Here is a 26,196-nt window from a genome sequence, read left to right on the forward strand (position 1 = left end):
TTAAATGCACAGATTGAAGAAGACATTTTTAAATTTTGCTCCAGATTATTCCACAGATGCACCCCTCTAACACAGATACACTGGCTTTTTATGTTTGTTCTACACTTAATTTCCTTGTAGATTTCAGTTCCCCTTAAATTATAATTCCTTTGCCTGGGCTCAAACATCTTCTGTAGACTGTAGGGGAGCATATGTTGATGGGCTTTATACATTATAATAAGAGTATTGAGGTCAACCAGATCGTGTAGTTTTAGAGCATTTAATTTGATAAATAGGGGATTAGTTGGAGCTAGGTACTGTGCTCGATTGACAAGTCGAATTGCCTTTTTTTGAAGTAAGAATATAGAATTAATATTTGATTTATAGTTGTTACCCCATATTGCTGCACAGTAGTTCAGATATGGAAGAACAAGAGAATTGTACAATATATGGAGAGATTTCTGATTTAGAAGGTTTTTAGTTTTATACATTATAGCAATACTTTTGGCTATTTTTGATCTAAGTAAGTTTACATGCTTTTTCCAATTTAACTGGTCATCAATTATAATGCCTAAAAATGTTGTTGCAGACACTTTTTCAATTTCAGTGTCCTTAATTCTAATTTTAACTAGTTTGTTGACAAACAGGAAGAGGCACTCCTCAGGAAGTTCTGTACAGTTGACAGGTTCCTGTTGGTCAGGACCTACTTTAAAAGAACCTACAGTTTTCCAGGCTTCTGTTTTGTTTTACTTCCAGATGAAGGCTTGAAGCTGAAACACACTGAAATGTTTTTTTTAAGGTCTATATATGAGAATAAAGGTATTTTAATGCTTAAAGAGAGAGCCTTAAGAGTTTTCTTCCTGTTTATCATCTACTTTATGAATCCCTTTTTCCAAACAACACCTTGAACAAACTCTTTTTTTGGTCCTAGAAGCATTCCTCCCAATGATTTTTTTTCTTTTTGTACTTTCTCAGCATACATGCAAAGGGACTCTACACTCCTTATTTTGTGTATCCTGACAGTGGCATTTTAATTAATTGATTTGTATACATATACAGTTGCGAAAAAAATTATTAGATCACCCTTATTTTCTTAAATTTTTTGTTCATTTTAATGCCTGGTACAACTAACGGTACATTTGTTTGGACAAATATAATGATAACAACAAAAATAGCTCATAAGAGTTTAATTTCAGAGCTGATATCTATCTATTTTCCATGGTTTTCGAGATAATAACCAAAATCACTTCAGTTCTTGTATCAGTCAAGTAGCTGCTGTGGTGTGCAGCAGCTAATGGGGTTCAAAACTAATAAATAACTCAATCAATATCTATCGCATTGTACTGCCAAAAACAGTGCTTTTAGGCATTCCATGTTTTCTTTTCTGTCTGTTTTACTCACATGATACACACAGGAGTTAGCACTTGATTGCATAACCTTTGTTTTTAATAACTTTTGATGGTCTAATAATTTTTTTCTGCAACTGTAGCTGCAAATGAAATATTTAATTGTCTGTGTATTTTATGCCCAAGAGCATTTATTTGAATATGTACAGTACATCTAATGACACATTTACTGCATTTATTAGCACTGTGCACTGGAACTCACACACAGACACGTATCTGTTTGCCTTGCAGGCTTGTAGAAATAAATAAATAAATAAAATGCAAAAAGGCCTATTTGGTCTATTACCGATAATGACATACAATGGAGGTAACAGCCATTAAAGAGGCTATATGTCATATATCGACTTTAGAGTATTTAAAAATGACCAAAAATTATGATTAGAGAAACAAATCTTTAGTGCAGCTATTGACGACACAAATATCCTACTATAATGCGCGTTCTGTGTCTGTCGGGTGTCCGGTTGATGTGGCAGCACAGGAGGGTGTACAGGTACAATGCCGCTGTTGCACCACAGGAGGGCGCCATCGTACAATGGCACCGCGGGTACAATGCCGCTAGTACAGAAAATGGAGGTGATTTGTGGTTTTACTATGGCTGTTTTCCATCTGAAAACAGAGCAAAGCTAACAGAGCTATAATGTAGAAACCAAGCAAAGTCTATTTATAGCACCTTTCACGGACAAGAGAAGTCACAAAGTGCTTCACAAAAGACAATAAAATACAACTAGACTTCCATACATTTCCTGAAGGAAATGTAACCTGTGTGTTTGCCTCTTGCTGGATCGGTTGACTTGTGGTTAGGTGCGATGTAAAAGCAAGAAATATCTCCCGTTCACTTCATATGTGGAATCTGCGTGTCAGTGTTTGTCAACTGACGTCACCACAGACTTTCTGTAGACCTGTATTACAATCCCAAAAAGGTATAAATTCAAATAAACACTGTATGATAGTCTTATAACAACCCTTAATCTTCTGTCGTTAGAATGTCTGGAGAAAGAAGTGGATTTTGAGTTTACGCTTAAAAACATCAACAGAATCCAAAGAACGCAAAGACAGCGAAAGATCATTCCAGAGCCTCGGCGCAACAGCTTGGAAGAAGCGGTCTCCCTGAGTCCTGAAACGAGTATGAGGGACCATAAGAAGGTTCTGATCCAACGACCTCAGACTCCAAAAGCGGGTATAGGGACATAACAAGTCTCTAATGTAAACTATCAGCTGATGTAGCGAAGTGTTATTTTGATGAACTGTCAAAGTAAGCGTCCATGAGTTTTAGTTTGAAACACAAAACTTGACGATACCATTCAACAGATGTGTGTAACTTCATACTTTACTCAGTGTGTGATATTGTCTATGGATACATAGCATTGATCCGCTGGGGGTTTTTGTAGTTCTAAGTGTGATCTGGTATGTAACTTCCCTCAGCTGAATATCAATCCGACATAAAACCACTTTAAAACAGTGCCTGTCTATGTTGTCTGTGGAGGTTTGTAAAAACACACATACATCTAAGAAAAAGGAAAAGAAACTTATTGAACTGTATTTAAATGTATACATTGTATGGTACTGATAAAAAAGAAAATCTAAAAAAAAAAAAACTAATAAAAAAAAAAGTACCTGTCAAATCTCAAACAGTGAAAAATGATGCGGAAATAATGATCAGACATGACATTTGCACACCTGCTTTTGTACACGAATATGTAAATCATGCAAATATAATTGCAGTTAGCTCCAAAAAAATTGCAATAAGGCAATTATGTAATATTATTAGACTTAGCAATTTTTGCTTTGCGATAATGGCAGCAGTGTAGATAACTTTGCTGTCTTTTGAGAGCAATACAATAATATCTAAATTACATCCTTAGGAGAATGTAATATAAGAAAACTGTGATTTTTTTTTTTTTTATGCCCAGTGAAAAAAAAAAAAAGGTTCCCATGACTTATTCAGAGCCCCATTATACTCCAAAATAACCTCTACATCTGCTGACACAGTAAAAAAGGATTTTCTACTATATAGAGTATATTTACGGCTTTTTTTTTTTTTTTTTTGCTTTCACAGTTTTTCATTATCATTATTTGTTATCATAAAACCTACATCTGAAATTGGGTAGCTTATTAAAAGGGCATTTCAGGGCTCAGCTGTCTCATAATCCATGCACAGAAAAATATCCTCTTTTTGTCTGTGCCTCCATTTGCACGTGTGTTTGACAGAGAGATAAAGCAAAAGGAATATGTGTGTGTGAGAGAGTTCGTTCCCTTTGCTTTCTTAATGCAAAGTGCAGGCGCAAAGCCATTAGACTGCAGAATAAGCGAGATGGGTTGGGAGAGTGTTAAAAAGTAGTTCTGTGGGAATACAACTCCAACCACACACACACACACACATCACACAAAACACTTTCACTACATACTAGAGGTCTGAATCGAAGCATTTCTCGACCGATATCTCTCGAGTCTCATTACGACTTTGCTGATCGTACCAGACAAAGACAGAAGAAACAGAGATGTTTACTCATGTAATGGTGTCTGCAGAGAAGCGTCAAATCCTACCACAGGGACGACAAACCTTTTGACGCTTAAAGAAAACATCAATTTCTGCTTTCTGACTGCCTTTTTTGCTAGCTTAAACTCTTTGGCAGAGGATATCTAATTAATGAGGCTGAAATGTGAGACTGCATGTATTTTTCGCTTTAAAGAATTTGCTGAGGAAAGCCGAGGCTCAAGTGGGAGCCAGAAGGCTTTACATAATATCATTATCTGGATAGATTTACACAAGACTAAATACAGCCAAATGCTACACAATACTGGACATTAAAATTCGGAAATCAGCAGATAAAATATCAGCTGAAGCATGATGAATGAAACCCAAAATCCAGAGCAGTAGACGCAAATAACAGAAAACTTCGCAGGAAAAAAATAAAACACGTTTGATTAAATTATAATGAGTTGTTTTACGAGCAGGAAATTATCATCAGAGAGGATTTCAGGCTAAGATCACTATCAAATGTATTGACAGAGAAGGATTTAGCTTCAACTAGAATATATGAAGCCCACGCCAAACAAAAGCTTTGTTTGGAATGCATTGTCTATTTGAGAGGGACTAATTCCGCTGTCTGGAGTATATTCATATATAGAACAAACACTGAATTATAATGTGTCATATGATTAGATGACTCAGCTCAACAATTCGATGTGGTGATTGTGTGATTCAGTGACTATAAGAGTGCTGGTGTTGGTGTGATCACATTAAAATACAGTATAATATCAAGTAGATTTATCATCCAAAAACGCTGTCTATGTTGGTGTCAATCTTTACAAACAATGAGCTAAACATCACAATAAATCAGTGGTTTCCAACCTTTTTTTGGCTCGTGACCCCATTTTAACATCAAATTTCTGGCGACCATTCAAAACTGAGACATTTTTTTTGCTAAAAAATATATTGTTTTTGATCATATAATAGTTTGCTATACTATATTACAAATAAAGGTTAATTTTAGACGACATTTAGTCTATATAATGTATATTATTATGGACAGAGGCAGAAAAGCCAGGTGTAGATTACTGCACAAAGTGAGAATTTGATTTTCCTTGGTCAGAATATGTACAGTCAGTCCAGCTTGGATTTACAAGGCTGACAATTAATATTGAATAAACAAGAACTCAAACTATGAATTATGAAAGAGCTGCAGCATCTGAAACTGACCACAATGAACATTTGACATATACATAGAACCACAGTGCTTCAGTTTCACAGTTTGTCATGTCTTTTATGAATTGGGATTGTCTCTGTCAACACACCATATATTTTTTATTAGGAAGTTTGTTTGTTTTGTTTTTTTTATCAATTATAGGAATTTCTAGGCGACCCCACATGGGGCCCCGACCCCAAGGTTGAAAAACACTGCAATAAATCCTTCACATGTAATAAGTCCTATTACACTACACCACGTTAATCCCTTTTCAAGTGCAAGGTTCTTATGGTTGTAACAAACATTTCATTACTGCTCTATGCAATTCAAAAATAGAATTATGGGCTGAATTTCTGAATCAGCTTCTTTCTTCTCTGTCATTTTCACTCATGGAATGTTGAATGCAGCTTGTGTAACATTGCTTTCGTTCCGTGTGGGAAGCATATATTGGTGTGCCGTTGGTTCCGCTCTTCATCTATTGTATTTTATGAGACAGTTTTTGGCAGGCTGGACGATAAATTAGCAGCGACATTTAAAATCGTGATTAATTGTAACACCATAACATCGTTACAACGCTACTTTATGTATAAACGCAGTGTTTGTTGATTGTTTGTTTACTATTCTCTATAATAACTCTCAGTGTTTTCATTGTAACTGTATTTTGCCCTATAACAAGAACATTCAGCTTCAGTACAGTAGCTCTGAAGGATGTGTAAGTACATTTGCTAGCTGTCCAGGTGCCAATGTTGACTTTCACATTATTCCTTTTATGATGCTTGATTAGGTTTGTGTTCACCGTAGTGCTGTTTACCGGCAGCTTATAGATATCTATCTGTGTAACCTTACAGGAGGGGATTACATTCAGCTTCTCAGATATTTCCTTCATGTTAATGCATCAGAATATACATGACCATAGTTGTTTATGAATCTCAAGTCTGTCAAGGACGACTCTAATGTCAATTTTCCATCTATCTCTGATCAACAGAAGTATTAAATGTAATATACACCTCAAACATGACTGCAATCTTGATGGGGTGAAAACAAATTACAGAGCAGTAAAGAGAAAAGTGAAAACAAGTGTTTGGAATAACATAACCAGAAAATGAAACAGCATGACTAAAGAGTAGTCGAAACTACAAGGCTTACAAATGAGGTGTTTGACACGTTTTTCGGCAATGTCTTACAATGAGTGTGATGTTTCCAACACATCCCAGCTGGCATTAATCACTGACAGAATAAGATAAAAGAAAACCTTGGAGTAATTTTAGTCTTTTGTTCTGAAATTAGATGAAACATTGTGGAAAGAAAGATAACTACCTTTTATATTTTTTAAGGAACATAGTTTATAAATCTGCCTATGTGCCACAGAACTGCTGCGTAAGGAGAGATCAGTAACCGAGCAGAGAAAGGTGGATAAAGTTTTGAAGTGGCAGACCGGTGCTGTGTGGTCGCCCCATAGGGAGGCTGAGTCAGTGGATGAGCTCTTCATCCCAGTCGGCTCTAGCTCTCATCCACACAGCATGATGAAAATGTCACCTCCACCAGACTCACTCATTAAGGCCACACAGCTGGATAAACGCCAAAGCTAGGATTGACATTAAAAAAGGGCACAATTCTGAACTGTGCACTACAGTATGTATGCATTAAGCTGAAAAAAACCCGCTCCAAACACAATTACACAACAGAACAGGAACTGTATTTGGCAAGTACAGTTCCGATTTGCAATAATCACTGCACAGGCGAGTGTTCAGGACTCTTTATGTATAACAAAGCTGCGTCTTAGGCCATGCTTTCAGGTTGATGAATAGGGACTATACATCACTGTTTGTATCGATTTCAGATCATGTTGGAACTCTCTGCGCCAACAAACACAAAGACAAGACCACCGGTCAATAAATCCACCTCATGTTAAATTCATGTACACCTCAACCAGTGTTTTACCTTCTACATCTTACTGTAAGGCACTGCAGTACAAGTGAACAAGCAAGAGAGTTGGAAATAATGATATTTCTGAGGCAAAAGCTAAGACACATGAAATCAAATGAACTGAATCAGCGCAGGTGCAGAGAAAACAAATGGTGAGGATGCAAAGGAAGGAAAGTCTGGAGTGTAAATTGGAAAAACAAACTGTTGTGTGTGTGTGTTGCTTGTGGACACAGCAGAGCAAATAAATGGAGTCACAAAGGGGCTATTTTGCTGCGTTAATCTTTCAGCACCACGGACAGAGGCAGCTGCAGCAGCAGGCAAATCCCCAGTCTGTGTTTCAGCACCACGGACAGCGTCATCAGTCTGCAGGTTTGATCTGGATTTTTAGAATCGTTTCAGGCTCGGGGTTGATGCTTTAAAGGCCAAATACGGATTAAAATATTGTGATCGTTGGGAATGAACGTGACCCAGCTAAAATAAATGAAAATCCTTCAAGTATTTTTGAATAAATAAAAATAAATCCTGATGGTGTTCAATTTGCATGTCAATTTGACTGTCTGACCTATCTGTTAAGAGTATTTCCATATCAGTCTGATCATAAATGTACACTGTAGGGACAATTTGTTGCACTAACATGAAAGCTGTAGACTGAAATAGCATTTTCATATTGCAGAATGTAAAAGCAGCAAATAAATGATCAACTCTTTACATTTGTCAGATTATTGAATGGCCAGACAGCGCCACTGAGCGTGTATTCTTTGAGAAATAGACGTAAGTGATGCGTCATTTATTGACAGATAAGCCAACCAATTGAGGCAATGATGCACAAGTTGACAACTCTGCCTCGAAACGGAGCAGCTGTAATTAACTGCAAAAGGGCATTGACGAGACTCATCCTTTGATCGGATCTATAATCGATATCTTATCACTATATATCGGAGTCGACTACTTCAGGTTGAACTATTAGAAATGCGCTACTAGGACAAGCAAAAGGTGATGCTGGTGGTGTCTTACATCCTCATCCTCGCAGCGCCGACGGTACTGATGCTGAAAGCGGGGTCGCTGGGTCTCCGCCGGCCTCTCCCCTTCCACGTTTTGCCCGAGGAGATGACTCGCCTCTGGAGGGTTGGGGAAGGACTTGTTTGTGTTGATCTTGCCGGTGAATCTCTGATACAGTGACGCCATTTCGATTATTTGTCAAAAAAAATGTAAAAATTAAAAAATAATACTAGAATAACTTGGCAAGTCTCTGCTCTCAATCAATAAATGCAAAAAAGAAAGTCCAAGTTACAAGAGGTCAAATGGGTAATGTCGGAGGTAATTCGATTAGAAGATGCTTTAGGGGGGAGGAAGAAGGGGAAAGAAAGAAAAAAAAAAAAAAAAAAAAATCACTCCAGGCTGTGTTTTGGATTCACGGCACGTACTTTCAGCCTCACTGGTCGGATCCTACCGATGTTGCGGCGACGCAGTTCCTACACTTTCCCAACTTCATGCAAATTGATGCAAAAACAAATGAGTGTAGGTTACAGGAGACTGAATAAACCACTCATGATCCGGACCCGAAAGACAGAACCCAGCCTCAGCGATATCCAGTCTCTCTTTCCCTCCCTCGTGGTAGAAAAGAAAAAAGTGACCGCTGATAAAAAAAACAAAACAAAACAAATAGGTCTTTGCTTTTCCAAGTAAGCGCAGACACCTGCAGATGCGCCTTAACAGCTGGAAACGACACAACGCAACATTAACAGATAGATAACACAGGTTTGCGTCCTAAACTTATCGTGACTTTGCAGATAGAGTGGGCTCTAGTATCTCTATTAGTTTCTTATCTTTTTTCCTCCGTTTGGGTCGAGAGGAGTGTTTTACAGAGAACAAGAGTGCCCCCATGTGGAGGCACAAGGATCTATTAAAAAAAAATACGAGACAGAAAAAGTTGACAGGCATATTTTCAAGTAGGCGGGTTTTGTTAGAGCGTAAAGATGAATGTGTCACTTACTACAGCTTCCGAAGTTTCAATGTGCAATTTCCTTTTTTTTATTTCACCAGGTTTCACTTGACATTTAGATGATGAGATGTTCATTTTCCATTTTAACCCTTTGATTTATGAATTATGAGAACCTTAATCAAGATTTTTTTTTTCCCCGAGTGTTTTTAGTCAACTTTAGGCATGAAAAAAACAATGTGATTGAAAATTTTTTATGACTCTATTTTATATGGAGTTACAAAAATGTCCACTTAGCTGGACACCATTTAATTATTTCAATTTTTTGAAGCAAAGAAACATGTATTTACTGATATACTGTGTGAAAATTATGAAATATAAAAACATTTTTAATGCTGCTGATCTGATGTTTTCTCACATTTTATGCTAGTTATTATTCACTCAAACAATATGGAAAAAAAAACAAAAAACCTACAGTCTAATAACAACTGGCAATTGATTTACACCAAAAATATGATACTGCAGATCAGGTTTATCAAGAACAGGAAAGTTACAGTAATGGTCCGAATGTCAGTGTATTATGGGATGGTGCATAAGCGTCCACTGTGTTGGCTGATATGGAATTAAAACAACAAAACCTTTGAATATACAAGAGAACAGCTGTAGAATAACTGTCCACTGGAGTGACCACTATACATGAAAGGGTTAATATTTAAATGCATTTTTTTCCTTGAATTGAACAATTCAGAGACAACTGAGTTGAATAAATAAATAAACTGAACATGAGAAAGTTTACTGATGCACATGGATGTCTCTATAGAATACAATAGAATACAATAGAATATAATAGACTTTATTTATTGTCATTGTACAGTGTAGCATGAAATTTGGATGCAACTCTCCATAGTAACAATTAGAGTAGAAATAAATGTAAAATAGAAAATATTTGACATAAATAACAAAAAAATTAAAAAGTAATCTACAAAATATGCTCAATCAACATTAAATGCAGGTTCTAGTCTTTATGAATGTGCAAATATAGTGAAATATATACTTAACCCTTGAATCGTGCTTGTCTGTGGGACCCATTTTCATTTTTTATTAAAAGAAAAATGATGAGTAGTTATTTTTTATGCATTTTTTCCTCTCATATCTTGATTACATTACATTTTATTATAAAAACAAACTAAAAACGAGTAGCACTTTAATTCATAAATGTGATCTAGCAAAGGCAAACAGCGAATATTAAACATATACTCAGTGCCAATGAAAACACAACACTTGAATGTGTTTTATTGTTCCTGAGCTGCATCAATATGTTTAAATTTCACCTGTATAAGATAATCCCAGACAATTTCTTAACAACCTGAGACGGGTTGAGCTATTGTCACGCTTGAATGAACTTGTCTGCATTCATAAGACTTGTTTTTCTCATTGCTCAGGAATGAACTTGCTCAACTTAAGGAATTGTGGTCAGTTAAGGAGTGGTCATGTTCTGTATATAAAGGCAAGCTGAAAAGCACCAAAATCATTTGCAATAACTCAGCGATGCCTAGACTGACAAGTGACCACAGATGCCATGCTATGGGGCTCCTGGAGGCCGGAATCTCTGCTCGGCAGGTGGCGCGCCGTTTTGGATGCAGTGTGTCCACCATAGTCAGGATGCAACAGAGGCATGAAGAAACTGGCTCAACTGCAGACAGACCTCGCCCTGGACGAGCATGTGTGACCACGCCACAACAGGATCGCTACATTGAGCTGCAGCACCTCCGGGACCGCTTTGTGACCTTTGGTTTTGGGGTCCTTGAGTTTCTTTCTTTATCCTTATTTTTTGTCAACAAATTTGGATGTGATTTTTTATTTTTACTGTATAGAAATGGCCTATGATTAATTCCAAAGAGCTTATGGAATAAAAATCCTCATGGATTTAAAAAAATATAAGAATCTTCAAGTGTTTCGTTTACATTGGCACTCAGTATATATATGCTTTTTATGTGGCTTGACATTGGGATGAAGTAAACATCTAATGAGTATTTTAACATTAAATTGTTTGATTATGGTGAATTAAAAACCCATAAATGCAACGGGTCCACCACACCCAATGACACTGGCTGAATAACAAAAACACCACACAAGGGTTAAACAGACCTGTTAAACTGTTGCATTTGGCTTAGTTTGTGTTAATTTTGGATAAAACATCTTCCATATATATAAAAAACTGACTAGAAATACTTGAAAAAATACTTATTTAACTACCCATAAGAAGATATCCTCTGTTTGAACTATATTAAATTATGTTTGTAGTGTGTAAAAATAATTTCCAAGATAAAAGAATTACAATTGTAATTTGATCACAGGAGATGTGTATCTCCCTTTTGTTTAGCCAATGTTGGTGTTTTAGCCCTGCAGAGTTTAGAAAAAAAAGTGCAGCCCACATAAGCCACATTTCAGATCCAGGCACAACTGCACTGGGATCTTAAATCCTCATGTAACGCAGGCATTTCTTCCTATGTTTCCAGCCTGCACCACAGAGACCAACTCGCATCTGTTCAGGTTTACCTTTCAATCAAAACGACTTCCTAAAAGAGATTAAAACCACATCCTACCACTGCATGACTTGATTACTCAGCTGCAAACCCACATATCCAGATACTGACTCCAGCTCTGGCATGGTTCTGGAAAATATTTTACCATTGATTTCCAAGAAGGGTTTTATAAAGAGAAAAAAAAAAAAAAAAGACTTCCATGTGTTTCTGCACATCAAATCCATCTTAGACTCTGGCTCAGAACCTAGAAACGCAATTCAATTTTCAAGCACTGTAGTGATGTGATTAAGGAAAAAAAAAAAGAGGGAGAGAGTAGCGAGGGTAGCAAGATTTGTCAAACTGCAGGAAATCCTCGAGGCACTGATGCAGTGCATTTTAAGGTGGACTGAGCATGTGGGATAGATTCAGACTGGATAGTAAGAGTAAAAGAAAACAGAAATACACTTTCTTTTTGTTTCCAAATGTATCTTACTGCTGAAAGTTATAGATTAACCCTTTCATGTATACTGGTCACTACAGTGGACAGCTATTCTACAGCTGTTCTCTTGTATATTCATGGATTTTTATTTATTTTTTTTCCCATATATCTTTATTAAAGTTTTAAGACATTACATATCTTTTCTGACATGAATTGGTAACCTTGTGTAGATCTCCCCTGAGCATAAACCCCCAGAATCCCAAGCCCTCCCTCATAGTTTTCACACAGTTTATCAGTAAATACATATTTATTTGCTTCAAAAATTAAACGCAAGGTGTCCAGCTGATTATTATTATTATTATGTATTTTTAAAACTTTTTTTAATGTTTTTTTTTTTTTTTTTTACTTGTTATTTATTTTATCTATTTTTTTAAAATATATATAAGAAATTTTTCAATCACATTGGTTTTTTTTTCATGTTTAAAGACAAATGAAAACACTCAGGGAAAAAAAAAATCTTGATTAAGGTTCTCATAATTCGTGCATGAAAGGGTTAAGATCTTAAAAAAGTGAAATATACAGTTAATATCTCTAGTGCCTCCATAGTTAAGTCAAGAGTTAACAGCAGCAGACTGAAGCTCTCTGGCGCCTGAACAAATTAGCCCTGCAGCCCAGCAGCAGAGGGCAGAGTGGTGTGTTTTAATCCCCAGCAGAGACTTCTGTCTGTGGGGAAAGATTGGCTCATATCAGCCGACCGGGACATCACTATTTCTAGAGGACGAATAAAACAAAAATGACGTGTAAGTGTAAAACCTAGAAACAATAGCTCATCAGTTTTACACATTGACCACCAAATTGTGCGTACAGTGGATTAAAAGAACTGCTTTTCATTCATACGTCTTATGATTTCTAATGAGTTGTCAAGTAAATCATGCATGAATGTAACACAGGGGATTCCATGCAGCCAGTTACAGCGGATTATTTTGGTATTAAGCTTAATTTTCCCTATTGTGTACTAATAAATATTGCACAAAAGTCATTTAAGGTAAAAGCCCAGCTCTACACCCACACACAAACACAACACAAACACAACACTCACAAGTCTTTAGTGTAGCTCATGAGGATTAAGTGGCAAATGCTGCAAAACTGGAGCAACACTGGCATCTAGTGGATAAAACCAGCTTAATATACTGTATGCATATTTACAACTGAAAAAAATGTCTTACTTCTTTTCTCAAATTGTAAAAAAAAACCCAATACATTACAAACATGCACTTGTGTAAATATGTAAGCATTCCCATGATTTCACATCCCATCTAGCTCTGTCGGCCGACCAGCATATGATTTATGACGTCTAGTTTCTCATTTCATGCTACTGTGCAAGAGCTATACTTATCAAAACACGTCTCCTTGGAATGGAACTACTTTCGAGGGCTGCAGTCTCTAAATCTACCCCTCCATCATAAAAATGAAGGTAGGGGAGAAGCAGATGAAGGTGGCAGCGGGTGACTTGTTAGGTCTCTGTCCACAACATTTTCAAGAGCTGTGTCACTGAAATTGCATTTTAAGCCAGATGACTCCCAGAGAGCAAATTAATGTGGCCAAGGGGTAGATGGTCAGTCATCCTGACAAGTGGAATTTTAATGAATTAAACAAGAGGGTCAATATATTTAATGCTAATAGTGACAGTAAGCATGCTTTAGGATGTGAAGGGCTAGTAATTTAGCCTCCTGAGACTTAGGAATGCATTTTGTCCTCTGTAGGGGACAAGAGTTTTATAGCTATATTTATATAAAAAATAAAAACTGCAAAGGACATTCCACACACAAAAATCACATCTATCTGGAAAAAACTGTTGCATCATGTTGTTTCCGATCAAAACAGTTATTGTAAAAAAAAAAAAAAAAAAAAGCCAAACTTTGTCCTTTCCTAGGTCTCAAGAGGATATGGTGATGTATCACCCAAAATGCAGTAAAACATCCAACATTTTCTTGTATTTTCTTTCCTCCTTGAGACCATTTAGGGTATATTTATGTGGCTTTAACCCTGTAAAGCTTGAACCATTAAATCACTGACAGAAAATTCCAGTTCTTTGAAACTGGAGCCTTTATTAGTCCTTCTGAACATTGCAAAAAAAATGTTTTCAAATATCAATTTCCATGTATGAGTTTCAATTTTGTATCATATTTGATACATCAGGTCTCTATGCTCAAATATTATTTTTGAACAAACAAAAACATAATAGAACACAAACATGTCTAATAAATGGGTAATTCCTTTTCAAAATTGGCAAAGTTCTGCCTCCTTCCTCATTAATGACAATCTTGTCGTGTCACTGGAAAGGCCTCTGGTGAATGAATTCCTCTCCCCTGGTGGATTATCAGTTAATCAAACAAACTGTATTTGTCTAGCACTTTTCATACATGTTACATCTAGCACAAAGTACTTTACATCAAACCCCCACTTTCCGCAGTTGCAAATAAAAATAAAAGCAACAAAGTAAAGCAATGTTAAAAATAACAGTTTCTTTAAAGGCTAAAGTAAAAAGATAGATTTTGAAATTACTTTTAAAAATATGAACACTCGCAGCAGACCTCAGGCCATGTATTGCATGTATCTAGTTGTATACATCAGGTTTTTCAAGAAAAAAAAAATCACTGATCATGTAGAGGGCTTCAAAACTCATCTCTCAAATATGATACGTTTGGCATTATGGTGTTGTTTTTCAAATATCAATTTCCATGTATGAGTTTCAATTTTGTATCATATTTGATACATCGGGTCTCTATGCTCAAATATTATTTTTGAACAAACAAAAACATAATAGAACACAAACATGTCTAACAAATTGGTAATTCCTTTTCAAAATTGGCAAAGTTCTGCCTCCTTCCTCATTAATGACAATCATGTAGTGTCACTGGAAAGGCCTCTGGTGAACTAATTCCTCTCCCCTGGTGGATTATCAATCAATCAAACAAACTTTATTTGTCTAGCACTTTTCATACAGGTTACATCTAGCACAAAGTACTTTACAACAAACCCCCACTTTCCGCAGTTGCAAATAAAAATAAAAGCAACAAAGTAAAGCAATGTTAAAAATAACAGTTTCTTTAAAGGCTAAAGTAAAAAGATAGATTTTGAAATTACTTTTAAAAATATGAGCACTCGCAGCAGACCTCAGGCCATGTATTGCATGTAACTAAGTGTATACATCAGGTTTTTCAAGAAAAAAAAAATCACTGATCATGTAGAGGGCTTCAAAACTCATGTCTAAAATATGATACGTTTGGCATTATAGGGTTGTTTTTCAAATATTAATTTCCATGTATGAGTTTCAATTTTGTGTCATATTTGATACATCGGGTCTCAATGCTCAAATATTATTTTTGAACAAACAAAAACATAATATAACACAAACATGTCTAACAACTTGGTAATTCCTTTTCAAAATTGGCAAAGTTCTGCCTCCTTCCTCATTAATGACAATCTTGTAGTGTCACTGGAAAGGCCTCTGGTGAATGAATTCCTCCCCCCGGTGGATTATCAATCAATCAATCAATCAAACAAGCTTTATTTGTATAGCACTTTTCATACAGGTTACATCTATCACAAAGTACTTCACATTAAATCCCCATTTTCCGCAGTTGCAAATAAAAATAAAAGCAACAAAGTAAAGCAATGTTAAAAATAACAGTTTAATTAAAAGCTAAAGTAAAAAGATAGATTTTGAAATGACAGTGGTCCTCAGGCCATGTATTGCATGTAACTAAGTGTATACATCAGGTTTTTCAAGAAAAAAAAATCACTGATCATGTAGAGGGCTTCAAAACTCATGTCTCAAATATGATATGTTTGGCATTATAGGGTTGTTTTTCAAATATCAATTTCCATGTATGAGCTTCAATTTTGTATCATATTTGATACATCGGGTCTCAATGCTCAAATATTATTATTTTTGAACAAACAAAAACATAATATAACACAAACATGTCTAAAAAATTGGTAATTCCATTTCAAAATTTCCAAAGTTCTGCCTCCTTCCTCATTAATGACAGTCTTGTGTCAATGGAAAGGCCTCTGGTGAACGAATTCCTCCCCCTGGTGGATTATCTGTGTATTGCATGTATCTAATTGTAAACATCAGGTTTTTCAAGCTTCAAAACTCATGTATCAAATATGATACGTTTGGTTTTATAGGGTTAAGAGTTAGTACTTCCGAAAAGCAGTATGGCTGGGCTGAACAGTGAAACCACAACCAGCTATATCAATGGCTATAGCACTAGAAAAAAAAAAAAAACCCTAAAAAGGCACTATTACGTAATTTGGATGAATATTTCTTTCAAATGTGTAAAAAACCAAACCAAGAAAAACATTGATGGAACTCTAAAAGCCTCCATCTGTTTAAGTCATATGGTGTTGATTTTCTGATTATGTGCACACATATGGCACTTGAGTGATTAATCCAACTGGAAAAGCTAAAAAAAAAAAAAATATATGACGAGTGCAAAGAAAAGTTCGCCAACTATTATATATGTGAATTAAAGGACGAGTTTGACCTTGTCAGAAGAAAAGAAAATGCTCCCACTGAGGCTGTGATGGGAGCAGGCGTTCACAGCGGGAGCAAAGGTTCAGGTGAGAGAGGCGAAAAGAGAGAGAGAGAGAGAGAGAGAGAGAGAGAGAGAGAGAGAGAGAGAGAGAAGGTGCAAGAACTCATGAATTTATACTGTGGTGTCACATTTCTCTGTTGCAGTCCATTTCTCACTGAGAATACTGTCATAAACCTCCACCCTCAATCCCAAGTTTCACAGAGGGAGGATCAATCTGGCCATTACACGGCATATTTGGTTCTGTTGGACCTCTACTTTATGACAAGAGAACCCAATTTGTAGCCATGGTCGTTTTCAGCCCTAACATCTATCCCTAAGTATCGCGCCAAGACATCTCAGCGGTAAAGGAGGATGCAGTCAGGTATAGGTCGGATTGATTTAAAGGCTTCGTTGCTTATTCTCTGGGAAGGACCAGGCTAAAGTTTCAGTCTCTGATTAAAAGCCTTTTTTTTTTTTCTCTTTTTGCTTCTTCTGTGTATATGTGAGCGAGTGTGTGTGTGTTTGTGTATGTGTGTGTTTGCGGCTGCTAGCTTCGAGCTTGTTTTGAATGACAGGGGGAGATTGAAGGTGCTGGAGCTTGACGCTGTTGGACTTAAAATTAAATGGCCAAATTAATAGGTGCTGTCACTTTCCGCTGTGAAACCACCTACTCGCCTCAACAACAACCCGACAACACCTTTTTTTTTTTGATCGACACCTCCATCTGCCCAATGCTGCTGCGCCAATCTCTGATGACAAATCAGAGCATTAGGGAGGAGAGACAAATCCTGCAAATGACAAAAATAAAAAAAAAAAAAAAAAAAAAAAAGGAAAAGTTTTTTTTTTGACAATTCATATTTTGCTCATTCTGCAGTTTTATGATGTGTCTATATCAACTGTAAAATTCTGCTGCAATGTGACATGAAGCATGGCAAATTGAGTCCCAATCCTATTTGAAATGGGTGAGATAAAGTCCCCAGGAAATTTAGAGGGACGGACTGAGGAGGGAGGAAGGCTGAAGGGGAGAAATAGAAAAAAAGCTTGGAGTTCTGTGCAGGCTTGAGCCGTAACGTGGGTGATACATTGAGCACATATAAAGTCTAAGAGGCACAAAGGTAATTTGCAGATGCAAGAGCTGGGAGTCAAAAAAAAAAAAAAAAAGGGGGGGGGAGAATGCATTTCAGTTATCTCAAGCTACTATATGTAGACTTGGATTCCATTCCCAGACAGGCCCAGCTGAATAATTTCACGTATGGTGGAGATGGTGGTCCACTAAGAAAAAAAAATAAAAAAAAGAAAAAAAGAAGTCTGTTTGCTGAGGGCTGATTTGTCATTCTGGCGGCTCAGCAATAACCCAACAAATCCAGTAACAGGGACTGAAAAAGCATCTGAAATACTAAGTTGAAAAAGACTGGCTACTGTGCACGGATGATAAATGTTCCCAGCGTTAAACCTATGGATCTATTTTGAGTAAGTGGTATCAGTCACAACACTATCCTAGATAACACTTCCAAACATGGATCAGCGCTTCACATTTAAATGGATATATTTATTAAAAAAAAAAAAAAAAAGTAGGAATTTAGGCATCTGGTTTTGCAGCTCCTTCACTTATTACTCTATCGTTTTTCTTGCTGACTGCAGCACGACACACCCCAAGCCCTCTGTTGATTTGTACCTCCAGATGTCCTCAAATTATGGGAGAGGTTTACAGAAGGCAAGAGCAGGGTGTGAAAGGAGAGACAGAGGGAGTGGGAAATAAATAAGGCAAAAGTAGAAAGAACTGAGGGTTAGAAGTGGAAGACAAATACAAAGGTGGCTCCTCTGGATTCCACTGGTCTACAATTTTTTAGAAATGATTCGCTTCAGAGATTAAATGTGCTAAATGTTATATATTTTAATAAGATTAATTGGAAAATAAATGACAAAAGTGCCGGTTTGCTGATGTTTTCAAGGTATATGATTGTTATTACGCATATATATATATATATATATATATATATATATATATATATATATATATATATTGGTTTATGTGCATTTATATAATAGTTTTATAAATCTTCCACTAAATAGAACCTGTAAAGCAGGGGTGTCAAACTCATTTTAGTTCAGGGGCCAGATTCAGCTAAATTTGATCTGAAGTGGGCCGAACCAGTGAAATAATAACATAATAATATATAAATAATGTAAACTCCAAACTTTTCTATATGTTTTAGAGTGAAAAAAGTTAATTTACATTTTAAAAAAAGGTTTACATCTACAAACTATCCTTTCAAAAGATGTGAATGACATGAACGAACTGAAAAAATCAGTATAATTTTAACAATATTCTGCCTCAGCTTATCATATATACATGTTCATTATAACTTGCAGATCATTGTGGATCTACAAACACACAAAACATTATAATAACAGATAGAATATTGTTAAAATTGCACTTACTTCCTTTAAGACATTTCAGGTGATTCACGTTTTTTGCAAAATTATACTTTGTTTTAGTGTAAATACATGAAAATGTTTATATTTACAAAGAGAAACATTTGAAGTTGTCATTATTTATATGTTATTATGATAGTATTTTACTGGTTTGACTCACTTGAGATTGTATTGTTCTGAATGTGGAACCTGAACTAAAAGGATTGTTAATATTTTAGTGTAATTTTTGCATTTCACAAATTCATCCCAAGGGCCGGACTGGACCCTTTGGCGGGCCAGATTTGGTCCCCGGGCCGCATGTTTGACACCTGTGCTGTAAAGTGAATGTATTCTCATGTGCAGACAGTGTTTTGAAGTAGATCTTGTAGCTCTGAGACAAATATTCCTTTTGAGTCAAACCCATTCTCTCGTTAATTCTTGAATTGCACATTTTGACCCAAGGCTGTATCTTGGAAAGTTCAGCCAACCAGCATTTTTGACTTGATTTTTCTTTATCAGTGACTCTCATGTGGTAAAATTTTGTTACTTTTATTCTGGAAGCATTTTCCTTGTAGACCAGTGTTCCTGGCATTTATAAGCGTCCCACATATACAACACACACACACACACACACACACACACACACACACACACACACAAATCCTGACCCGCTGATTGTGAAAAAGTTTTGTTATTACAACAACAACACGCTGTCATTACCTGATGACTTTTTAATTTGTTTTGATAGTGGATTTCAGTCACAAATTTGACTCTGGGCCAACAAAACAGACCAGAGTGTGTTAGCCAGCGCCTCAATTAGCACACACACACACACACAAATCAATTCATTCAATCTCACATTATTCATTTCTCCACTCCAGCTTTTTTTTTTTTTTTTTTTTTGTCTTTTGTTTAGTATTCTGGCTTGGAAAGTTAAAAGGTTATGTGAATGACTTAAATATTTGTGAAAAAACAGGGGATTTAAAGTAATTATTGATTTATTTGAAGAAAAATAGGACTTTAAATGCCATAGAGAGGCAGCGCCGGAGACAAATGTCCTCAGAGAAAATCACTTATTCATATTTCAGCCTTTGCTGTGTGTTGCAGTCAATCATCTGTCATTTCAACAAGAATCAATATTGCCTTTTCCCCCTAAATATATCCCCCATTTTTATAGAAGTAATCTACCACGTAGCACACAAATCTTTCATCACGCTGCTGCGAGAGCTGAGGTGAATTTGTAACGTGGACCGAGCTTTTTTCCAATGAGATTTGTAACGAAATGACATTAAATCACATTCCAACACTCTACTACACCTCCATCTCATGTTAGCAAGTAAAGCATCGCCGGTGTTTGAACTGAGGAATTTTCATCAGGGATAATAGTTCATGAGGTGGAAACCATTTTAATGTAACGGAATGATCAGAATTAGACACATTAGCTGGGAAATGAGACATCTTAACGTCGAGTGGTGATATGTGATGTCTGCCTGGGGAGGTATGTGGGAAACTGAGGAGGAGCTTTGTATTAAATGTGCCACATCAAAAACCACAGACAAGCTTGGCTGCATCCACTAGGCTGTAAATCATCTGATCTGCAAGAATCAAAAGCTTGACCCCGGGCTTGGGGATACGAGGGAAGGGAGGAGAATGCCGGATCTAGCACATCACTCTTAAAATGCACTTGTGGTGACTGCTTGATGAAAACAGCGTAGTGATACCAAGGGGAATCAAATGAAAAGAAAGAAAGTGAGAGGAGGATAGAGAGGCAGGGACCTGTCAGTCAATGAGGCAGCATCACACTTATAGGAAATGACTGAATGAGCTATTTTTTAAATATTGTCCATGTAGCAAAAAAGTAAGAGCTCTGCTGTTTTTAAACCCATGGGGCCCACTCATGTTCTGTACAAGGGGTTTAACTGAGGTAACAGGAGACTTAAAGCTGCAGGAGACACAATCACAACAGGGAAAAAAATGTCATTTCCCACAGCAGTTCTTTCCTTTCAGTCCAAATTAAAACACTAAATGTAAAGACAGATGACCTGATGTTGTTTCATGTTGTTATGAAGAAGTGAAGCCACTCTGATGTGCAAAAGTAGATTAAAACAACAAAATTAGTCCCAGTCAGTCATATATTTAACCCCTACCTGTCTGAAAACACCTGTAATTATCCAAAATCTGCATCAGGAGTAGATTTTCTACAGCCTGAAGATAAACACAAGGACTAAATACCGAAGACATGACCCCTCAAATCACTTGCATTGCAATTTGCTGAAAAAAATAAAAAATCATTGCAGGTTTAACTTCTTAGATGAAGAGTATAAAATAAGAGTTTTATGACTTAGAATCGAATCGAATCGAATAGATCTTTATTGTCACTGTACATTGTTCAACGAAATTAAAAAGTGCGATCGTTAATGGTATTCATTAGGCCTGTAACGGTACACAAAATTTGCGGTTCAGTACGTTTTCGGTTTTGAAAGCCTCAGTTCTTTTTTTTTTTTTTTTTTTATCGTTCGGTACGGGAAGAAAGAAAACCCCTCAAAATGTCTTTAATGCATTTATAGATTTTTGAACATTTTTCCCCAAACTTTTGGAGACAGTAAAATATAGAAAAACAGGAATAATATAATTCTGCTGCTATATATCAAATAGAAAATAAAATAAATAAAATATTACTAAATGTATTTTAAACATTAGTATTGCACTTTTCCCTGACAAGTAGTTTTCAACAAACAACAAAAATCAAATCACAGTTCCATCAGTTATAAAATCCTTCAGTCAGTCTTCTGTCAGTCATAAAAATAACAACAAAATAATTCCACATGAAGTGCAACATTAAAAAGAGGGCAAACTAGTATTCTGTTTTCAACATATCCATATGAAACTTGTGCGGATTTAAAGTTCTGCATCGAACGTCTTTCTTCTTCTCAACATACTGTGCTGTTTTGGTACAGCTGTGTACCAAACCGAACAGGTGCCTACCGAAACGGTTCAGTTCGGTACGTGTACCGTTACAGGCCTAGTATTCATTCAACCGACATAAAAAACATTGTAAAAACAAACACAAACCACATAATAAATAGAATAAAAAGTAAAAACACGTAAACGCAATCACATGTCATCAACTGCTACTCATCTCGGGGTTCTATTATTCTCTGTTTAACATGTGAAACCTCACACCAGTACTTTTATTCACTATAATTTGGTAAATTAATTGCCAACTACCCTGAGCAGCGAGTCCCCAGTCCCATTCTCTTCTGATTGGACGACTTAGCACACATCATTCCATCATTCCATATCCTTAACCAAATTCCCTACCTTTGTTCAACATCTGCGTGAAATAAGGCATATATAGTCCCAATAATAATAATAATAATAATAATAATAATAATAATAATAATAATAATGATAATAATAATAAGCAGTAGTAGTCATTGAACATCCAAGGCAAATGAAAAGGGTCCAGCTGTACATTGTGCAAAGCTGAAATGCAAAACTGCTGCTTTAACTCAAGTAAAAACACCTTCAAATTAAGCGCAAGTTGATTTGCAGTGTACTTTATTTCAAGCACAACTAAAGCTCTAGTGACTTTACTGGTATTGCTAGAACAGATACCACAGGATGAATCATGATAATAGGGAATATTCTACCTAGTTTAATGTTCCAATATATTTTAGAATTTCCCACTGCTCAGAAACCACAATACTTTCTCTTCATTATGCGTACCAGCTTTAACTTCGACATCTTCTTGTTTCTTTCAGGGAGGAAATGCTGGCTCCAGTCTCCTCGTACCTCGCTCTAGCTCATTAAAAGACTACACATCCTTTTTTCCATTTACATAACAGGGTGCTACTTGACCACCCTCAATAAACAGTACGACTGTATGACCTCAGTGTGATCTAAAAATGCAAATGTCTTTGCTAAATGATGCACATCTAATGGTTTCTATGTCTGGTTTGGTTTAATCTCAGGGCACACATGTCCAGTTTCTGCACTGCAGGTTTAATTGCACTTTTAACGAATTTGCGTCCATTTAATACAAGGATTGAACTTTGAATTTTGGATTTTCAAACAATCGCAACTCAAGTAAGTAACCCAAAAGTTGTGTCACTTGTATAATTAAAAACAAGCCACTGCGGCCAAAACCAATAGAAAAGTGACTTGCATCAGCATACATTTCATCCCCAAACACGCAAGCAAAAGCACTAAAAAAGGTCACTTCTGGCCATGTGCCATTAAAACTGCTGATGGGACTAAACTGCGATAGGCTTCCAAGGGTTCAAACGAGGGCACACGATAACTAAATAGAGATAGAATGACGAGTGAAGCGATGCTGAGTTAACGAGACAGGTATAGAGTCTGATTTAACTCCCGCTTCGTGCAGGAACCTTGAAATGGTGAGGGAGTTACGGAGAAGAGCCCCAGGGGCAGCGGTGGGCCATCAACAAAGCAGCCCTCCTGTCACTGTATCAATATTACACTCAGTCAAGTCACCTGACCTGGATGAACACTCATGTCTGCTGAGAAAATAACACAGATGCACATTGGGAATTTAACAATGCTCAATATTTTTTTTTTTTACCAAATTCAATGCAATGCCTGCAATTGTCTTTTTGCAAGTGGTTGTTGCAGGGTCTGAGATAACCATCGATATCCCAGACAAGCAACGACAAAACAGCAGAAATGCATGTTGAGAGGGAAGCAGCACATGCCAACCACATGGGCCTAATGAAACTACAAGAAAACAAGACATGGTGGAGAAATACTAGGATGCAGTTGCAGTCAAACATCTAGCTCAACAGTTTATTTGTATGCACACTACAGTACGAGTGCAGCTTCTTCCTTACCATTTTGGAGGTGGTGGTATCGATCTGCTGGGTGGCAATTAGCATTGACATGGCTGAAGTGACAGCAAAGCTCCTCAAACACTCTTCCTCTTCTTCTCTCCTTTTTTTTTTTTTTCTCAATTCAGAAAAGTCCTCTGGACAAGTGTCGAATGAGTGGGAGGCTTCACCTAAAGTGGGAGGATTAGTGGAGCCCTCTTCCCTAAGCCCCGAGACCCCCCCCCCTCCCCTCTCCTCTCCTCTTCTGCCTCCCCAAACACACACACACACTTACAGTCAGGTGACTAGCACACTCCAAGCACAGTTCCACATTAGCCAATCAATCACATAGCGACAAGGATTCGGTCTGATGCGCTGTGATCCATTCACCAGGATGGGTCTTTAGAAATGGGTGCTTCCCCGGCTTCACTCGCTCCGGCTGTCTGACTCCCCCCTACTTGCCTCTTTCTTCCACAACGCTGTGCCTATCCCTGTTTGACTTTTCGCAGCCTCTCGATCTTTCCCACTGACTCCCTTATGGGGTTTATTGGTCTTTGTCTTTCCTCGACAAGTCCTCTTCTCGAACTCGTAGTAGCTGCAGACAGTCTGTGTGTTTGGCCACTCACTCTCTCTCTCTCTCACTCTCCCTTTCTCTCTCCCCTGATTCATTCTCAGTCTTTCCCCTACCTTTCTCCCTCCCCTCTAAGCTCTTCCCCACAAGAATCTGGGTGTTTTGTTGGCGGGTTCAGCACCTGAACTAAATTGGAGGTTTAAACGTAATCTGTCGGGCTGGCCACGAGAAAGGCATCTGCCAGCCAGCTCAGCCAAACCGTGTTCTTTACATCTCCATCACAGCTTTACTGAGGCAAAGGTGTGTGTGTGTGTGTTTTTGAGCGTATACGTGTGTGTCAGCTTCGAGTTGGCAGGTAGGCAAAGAAACGATGAGAGACAGTGAATAGGGAAGCAAAGAAAACAGAGGAACAGAAGGGCAATAAAAATGTCTATGTCGATAAAAATGAACAGCAGAAAGGTTTGACTGACCAAAACGGCTACAAATACACGAATATAAGTCGATGAATTACATTTGCACGACTCGCAAGAAGTTACAAGACGCGACACATGCACTTGAGGTTGTGTTTTGCGGGTCTCCGGCTGAATGAGGTGTCTGGTACCGTCTACCAATCTGCAGATCAATTTAATCAGTCCCTGTGATGGGCTGTAATAAAGTGGTGGTGATATATTTGTGGCACGAATCTCACCTCGTAAATTACCCCCACCTCGCTACAAGATTGGACCCGGGCACAGCTAGCGACCAATCTAAATTTATGTAGCGTTTATAGATACGAAGTGGTAAGCCAAAGCGCCAAAATGGAATGACCAGGTGCACACTACCCAACAGTAGCCGGGCCAGAAGCTTGTAAATGAGAAGCAGCGGAATTGAAAAAGACTGAATGAAACTTCTGGAAGTTTTATTATTTTGGTCAGTGTTGGGCCACAAAACTTTCAAGGGTGACTTTATTTAGTCCAGGAAATAGCAGGCACAACAAACTGGCTGCTACTGATGAACACCACAGTGGGGTTGACAGAAATAATTTAACTTACATGAATTCCCGTTGTTGTTTTGCAGCAGAGAAAGCACTTAAGGTCGCCATGCTACTGGATGGGGAAAGAGATTAAGAAGACTGGTTCTGCAAAATGTTTTGTCAAATAAAACTGTCTATTTAAACAGGGGTTGTCATCTTTTTCTGCAAATATGGGGCCTCAGCACGACTGAAAGTACAAAGATGTGCAAAAAGACACACATTTTTGGAGGGAGAACAGAGAGATCATAGCCTGCAGCCAAGGAGGAGGAGGTGGTGGTGGTGATAGGGAGTATTTCATCCTGCCTTCAAGAGGGGCCATTTGGAACAGGTATAAACGCTCTTATCCTAAGATGTGGTCTGAAAACATATTAAACCTGAGAAATTGTTCCCATTACCAGCCACATAAGACAGAAAGAAATATACGGAATTACGACTGTAGCTTCCGCGCTTCTTGCTTCCTCCGTTTCCCTCCGCTGAAGCAATATTTCTAAATATGTGAATCAGATTGTGAAGGCAGAAGAAAAGATAAATTAACATTAACTTCGAAAGTAGCAACAGCAAAGTTAAGTCAAATGGGAGCAGATCACAAAACAGAGAGAGGCGTCTTAATAAAATACTATAAAGCAGACATGGAATGAAGGAAATGTGAAATAAAAGCCTATAAAAGCCTGTTCCTCTGTTCGGTTGCGGCAAAGATGAAGGCCCTAGGCACTTTTTAAGAAGTGCATTGCTATAATATAGCCATTCGGGAATAACATATGCTCTAAATTGAGTAATATCTCAGAAACATTTCAGGAAATCTTGTTGTGAAGTCTCAGCAGGTCCATCTGGTCTAAGTAGAGAACTGGCTCAGGTGGAGGTTGAACATTTTTTACCTTGACGTCAG

At 37.3% G+C, this 26,196-nt stretch overlaps 1 protein-coding gene across 1 annotated transcript in view; it reads right to left on the minus strand.

Annotated features, from left to right (window-relative positions):
• dpp6a (dipeptidyl-peptidase 6a) overlaps positions 1 to 8,819 on the minus strand; it is a 395,010-nt gene extending 386,191 nt beyond the window's left edge. The window contains exon 1 of the mRNA XM_030123482.1: positions 8,012 to 8,819. Within this exon, the coding sequence (XP_029979342.1) occupies positions 8,012 to 8,182 (171 nt within the window). The 5' untranslated portion in view covers positions 8,183 to 8,819. The remainder of the gene's footprint in view (positions 1 to 8,011) is intronic.
• Positions 8,820 to 26,196: the final 17,377 nt, after the last annotated feature.

This window comes from Sphaeramia orbicularis, chromosome 20 (genome assembly GCF_902148855.1).
Source record: "Sphaeramia orbicularis chromosome 20, fSphaOr1.1, whole genome shotgun sequence".
Taxonomy (NCBI): Eukaryota; Metazoa; Chordata; class Actinopteri; order Kurtiformes; family Apogonidae; genus Sphaeramia; species Sphaeramia orbicularis.